This window comes from Propithecus coquereli, unplaced genomic scaffold (genome assembly GCF_000956105.1).
Source record: "Propithecus coquereli isolate 6110/MARCELLA unplaced genomic scaffold, Pcoq_1.0 Scaffold54, whole genome shotgun sequence".
NCBI classification, from domain to species: Eukaryota; Metazoa; Chordata; class Mammalia; order Primates; family Indriidae; genus Propithecus; species Propithecus coquereli.
This window is the reverse complement of record NW_012151285.1, coordinates 5,246,948-5,252,689: the sequence shown is the minus strand read 5'-3', so window position 1 is coordinate 5,252,689 and position 5,742 is coordinate 5,246,948. Positions and strand designations below refer to the sequence as shown.

The window sequence follows — 5,742 nt, the reverse complement described above, 5'->3', positions numbered from 1 at the left end:
CAGGCAAAGCTATAATGTGGGTTTTTCTTAGTTATTCACAAAAGAAGAGCTAGACAGAAGAGATGTATTGTTTTTCATGTTTTGCCAATGAAATTTGGATTAGCACTTGCTCATTTGGACCCGGCTGTCTATGCTGACTGTGCAGGTAATTGCCTAACCAAGTACAACCAAACACTTTGAAATCCCACCCTCCCTGGCATGCAGTGTTCAATGCTTTCATCACCTTTTAAGAAAGCCAATCTTAAAATATGCTGTAATCAGTTTAAAGTAAGTGGCAACATGGTAAGTCATTATTACCTATTAACACTGTTGGGGGGCAGAACACGATGCCCCAAAGTATTGAACACAGGCATGCTGAGCACTTTGGACTAAAGGAGATTGGAAGGCCTCAGAACCAAGGTCTTTCTGACCTTCTCTTCCTCTTCTAAGTCCCCTGAATTGATTCGTGGAAACTAGAGCTCCCCTCCTCCAAAGCAAACCATAAAACCAGGAAAGGTCACTCTCCCTCTTCTCTCTTCTCTCTTGAAGACTCTAATTCTGAGAGGTCCTGCCCCATACCCAGGGGGAAAAGAATGCCACACAGAGAGGCCAACGATCCGAACAGACAGGACTTGCTGGTTTTTCCCCTCAGTCTGTTCCCATTAGATCATATGCTTTTGGTCTAATCAAATTTTTACATGCCTGTTCTTTCTTCATCAAATCTAAGCATAAAAAATAGACAGTTTTCCCTGAGTCTTTGGATCTTCATTTCTGAAGACTGTCGTGTCATGTAAAACATTGATCAAATAAAATTGTTGGGCTTTTCTCGTACGAACCTGTCTTTTGTCATAGGAGTGTCAGCTGTGACCCTCATGATGGGCGAGGAAAAGCATTGCCCCCACAACACCTCTGCTTCTCAGGTGAGCCAGGATGTCACCTGGCAGAGCCCAAAGAGAATGGGACAAAGGGCTAACATTATTTGATGAGGAAGCCAGGAAAGACAGGTGAGGAGGGGAGAAAAGCATGAGAGGCCAGACACCCAAACAAAGGAGGAGTTATGAGTATGAACTGAACCCACTTTACATGTGTGCAAAGTTATAATCTTAGCTCTTCGCGAAGTTTTCTTTTCTTTTCTTTTCTTTTTAAGGCTTTATGCCAGGGCCAAATCTGGCCCAGCATATGTTTTTGTAAATGAAGGTTTATTGGAACACACCAGGCCCCTTCATTTACCTAACATCTGCGACTACTTTCTTGTTATTTCAGCAGAGTGAAGTTTGTGAGCAAGACCATGTGGCCTCAAAGCCTGAGCTCTATGCTGTTTGGCTCTTTACAGAAAACAAGTTTGCTGGCCCCAGAAATGGCTGTGGCTACATTTTGCTGAGATTGGCCTTGAGAATGCAGACGCTGCTGAATGTACCCCACACTGCATGTGGTGTTCAGCTTTGTGGCTCTCTTTGATGTGTGTGAAAGCATAGAAGCCAGGCCTCCACCGCGGGTCTAATGAAGCAGAGGGAATGTCCCATGGGCAGCGATTTCTCGTTGCCTAGGGTCACCTCCAAATACGGGAATCAGAGACAAGTCGGTGACTAATGGAAAGAGAGAGAAAAGAGATGAGGCCAGATGAAACTTTACTCCTCCTAAGAGTTCTCTAGAGTCTTTCTACATTTTAACTTCTGGAGGACAGAATTCTGCCTGCTAGTATTTAGCGAATTGAATTTTGTCCTTAGAGAGGTGTGCACTGCTCCCATTGACTTCTATGGGAGTAATGGGCCATTTGGTCCCACGACATCTGTGCTGGCTTCAGGCTATTTAACAAACTCCTAAACAAATCCCAATAAAGTGCTCTTTAATGGGTACTTAATTCTGATGTGGGGGTGGGTGCCGAGCATACCTAAGTCCTTTCTTTTCCTTCAGGTTTACTAAGTTTCTTTCTTTTATGGTGTGATAATTATCGCAGCCAAGAGCCCTGAGTCAAGCAGTATTAAACCCATTCGAAGTCACAGGACGTCTCCTCTTATTGATCTCAGTTGACCTGTTTACTCTCTAGGTTCCAATTTAATGGCTCAATTGATTATTCATTTACATTTTTAATGTCTTTGTGGGCAAAATCATTCTAAGATGAATCATCTCTAACTTAATGGGCAACACACACAATCATTCTGGATTTCCACTTTCAGCAAGTACTCACTGAGCTCGGGAGAATTTAACAGGGATGAAAAGGACATTCGAGCTTCTGGTCAAAGATGATAGGAATGACAGTTTGATTTGTCTGCTTCGTAAATGGCCATCACAGAGGTGTGGCTCCCCTGATGTCAGAGGGCGGTTAGGATATCAACTTTTCTGTTACCTACTTACTAATTACATTTTGTCTAAATACAATTTGAAATCTATAAGGCCCACATCTTTAGTTGAACCATTTCTTAAATTAAATCCAGAAGTTTCAATATTGTTCATTGATTTGTTTTTCTTTTAGATGGTCCTGCTTTGCTGGTGATGGTAGAAACAGTGAGAGATTATACTTTGGAGGAGCACAACATCATGAGAAATAGTGTGATTTTATTAGCTCACAAAAATTTCTATTTAACGAAGATAGGCAACATGCAAGATCTAACTACATTTATATTTACAATACAATATTCTACCTCAAGGCTCTTTAAATGTGCTTGTGGAGTTGGTTTGATAATGTTTTGTTCCTTCACAGCAAGCAGGCGAAGCTCTAAAAATACAACTGCCTATGGCTTATCCTTCCCAGTAAGACTGTTCTGAACATATTTATAAATTATATGCCCAATCACCTGCCACCTTCACTTCTTTCTAAAATGAGATGAGGCATCAGAAAATATGTAAATGCATATTTCCAACCACACTAGTCACTTTTATCTGACAGTATAAAATGGAACCAGAGAAGGTGCTGTATTAATCCTCCGGGGAATAGAAAGTGCTGTTGCTTGGTGAAGGGGTAGTGAAAAATGAAATAGTATCACAAAGTTTGAAAGTGCCTCTCTTTGCTAATTTTTACTGGTCATTTTATTAGTCTTATTACCAAATGTGTAATCAAAGAAAGGAGCTAATTTCAATTCTTGGAGAAAAAATTTCAGACTGTCAATAGTGCTATTCCTTCCACATGGAATTACTAAGTGCTTTCTGCCTCTGATAGCAGATTATAAACATAAACGAGACAATATTCCAATTCTTAGAAGTTCCCAGTGTCACAGACACGTGAACAGAGACCAGAAATAGAACGTGTGATGGATTGCTTCTGTTTCCAGAGTGCTAGCGAATCCTCCGCTGGTTTCAGGGAGCTTTAGGAGGAGGCCAAGCTCGAGTGTGGTCGTGAAGAATGGGGGTGTTCACCACCGTCAGGATTGTGCGGAGGATCATCCAAAGTGAGGGGCCAGCCTCAGAAAAGAGGAGTCAGGAAGAATTTGGGGGTATTTAAGAAACGATGGACTCTTCCTCATAGCTCATGTGAGAGCACAGGCAGTGGAGGGCAGCTAGTGCCTCGGTTAATAAAGATGAAAATGGATGGAGGGTGAAGAACTTTGAGTTAGAAGGATTTGAACTTTATTTTGTGAGCAATGGAGAGTCACTGGCTGACTTTAAATTAAACAAAAAGGGGCCTGAACTCTAACAAATCCTGAAATGTAAGTAGAAGGCAGAGGGGGAGGTGCCAGTTAAAGGAACTTCAAATGGGGGAGGCCCAGACAAAGTGCCAGGCACGGAGCAGCCACATCTCTACCCTGCACCCTAAACCAGGCAGGTGGAGCGAGGCAAGCTTTGCTAAGCACTTCGTCTCCAGGGGTTCATAGTCCCCTTCCCACGAAATGGTCCACTTTACTGGTAGAACCTCTGCCTAATTTCCTCTTTGTTAACCTAGTTTAGGAATTTTCTAGACATTTGCTTAGCTACTTATCAAGTTAGAATTGTATTCCATGGTCATTTTCAGTTGTGGTCACACTCTTAATAGAGTTGGACAAAATGAAGTTACATCTTTAATATTCTGATTGGTTACAACATATATCAACAAGGTAATATTTCTTTTAACAAATCCCCCTTAAGTCGGATGATAAAAGAATCATTAAAAAGGATCAACAAACCCAAAGAAATGTGAATTAGACACACATGGCATTCCTAAACTACTTTAGAATACTCAATTTTATGTAAGAGAGCATTTTCACACACCACACCTGATGAGTTTAATGCCTACTGAACACTTGGCTTCCCTTTGTTCAGAGCAGACATGACCAGGTGAGGTCTTGCGTGAGTCCCATACCTGTGCTGTCTTCATACACCACAGTCACTGTCTTCCAGTTGTAATAGAGGACCAGGTCCAGGATCGCCCTGCTGATAGCTGTGTAATCTGGGTAAAGGTTGATGTAAAATAAGTCTTTGTTGTCCACCGAGGGGTGTTTCCAGCGGGTCTGTATGTGCGGAACTTCGAGTGCGTTGCAGATGGACTGCACGGCACTGACGGAGGAGCTGTGGGAAGGGCCAAAGAGAGCAGCCACACCTAGAGCCAGCTGGTCACATGCTGATGTCCAGAGCAAGGAGGGGATGGAGAGAGAGGGCAGGGCAAGGGGGAGAGAAAGAGAGAGTCCTATGAATTTAATTTTTTCTTTCTTGATTCATCTTTTTGATTTAACCATTGAAAAATCCCTTACACTCCCCATCTGTACATGGAGGAAAGATGCTTGGTCCCTCTTCCAATATTCTTGAGAGACTAAGATACTGATGGATGGAAATGTAGAACTGATTAGCAATACATCACAGGGCCAATTCGTGCAAATAAAAATGAGTTGCTGGTCTCACTTCATTACCTTTAATCAGATGGAGTCTAAATGCCTTGCTTGGTGTGGTACTACCTGGGAGCACACCTAGCTAACCAACAAGCCATTTGCCAAATAAATGTCATATTATTTAAGTTCTGTCACATGTCAGGGTGGCAATGAAGATATTCATGTGGTTACAGAATTCAGAAGAAAGATTCTCTGGGTGACTACAAAGTACTTTAGCTCTTGTCTTTGCAAAACTCAGAGAGGAGCTCCAGGTTATTGAAATACTGCAAAAGAATGTTCGCAAGCAGTGCCGATACAAAATTAATTATGGAAACATGGGCTGGCATAGCTTAAAGGGATCTTAGAAGACATTTGGTCCAACCTGCTCATTTCATAGACAGTAAAGCAAATCATAGCCACTTTGCAGTGGCAGAGATCAGTCAGAGCTCAGGGGCCCCTGCTCAAGGTCAAGCCTCTTTCTACCTCGGTACTAGCCAACTGGTAGCCCAATGAAAGCGAGTTGATACATATTTAAACATTTATTTATAAATTTATTTTTCTCATTTTAAGAGTATATATACTCATCGAGAGAATTTAGAATACTCAAAATATAAGGAAGAAGAAAAGATCCTGTCATTAGTCCCATTGTCTTGGGATAATATCTATTAATATTTTAGAAAATTAGAATCAGTATATAAAAACATTTTGATACATTGTTTTCTTCATTTAACATTATAGCATGCTTTTTCCCCAAGTCATTACAAATTCTTCAAAAGTATATTTTTAGTGTGTGTAGAATAGACCATTCCATGCGTTTCTCATCATTTGTTTAACCATTCCTATAATATTAAACATGTAAACTGCTCCTAATTTGGGGCTATTATAAGTAATCTTATATTACTTATCTTAGTTCTTATATTTTTCTCTGCATCTTAGGTTAATTTCTTAGAGTAGATTTCCAGAGGTTGAGTTAGCATCTATAATTAAC

The 5,742-nt window shown here is 41.0% G+C and overlaps 1 protein-coding gene across 4 annotated transcripts in view; it reads right to left on the bottom strand.

Moving 5' to 3' along the window:
* Positions 1 to 5,742, bottom strand: part of GRIK1 (glutamate receptor, ionotropic, kainate 1) — a 454,613-nt gene that overhangs the window by 179,273 nt on the left and 269,598 nt on the right. For all 4 annotated transcript variants that reach the window (XM_012657351.1, XM_012657350.1, XM_012657352.1 and 1 more), the window contains one exon: positions 4,253 to 4,510. In XM_012657351.1, coding sequence (XP_012512805.1) covers positions 4,253 to 4,510 — 258 coding nt within the window. The remainder of the gene's footprint in view (positions 1 to 4,252; positions 4,511 to 5,742) is intronic.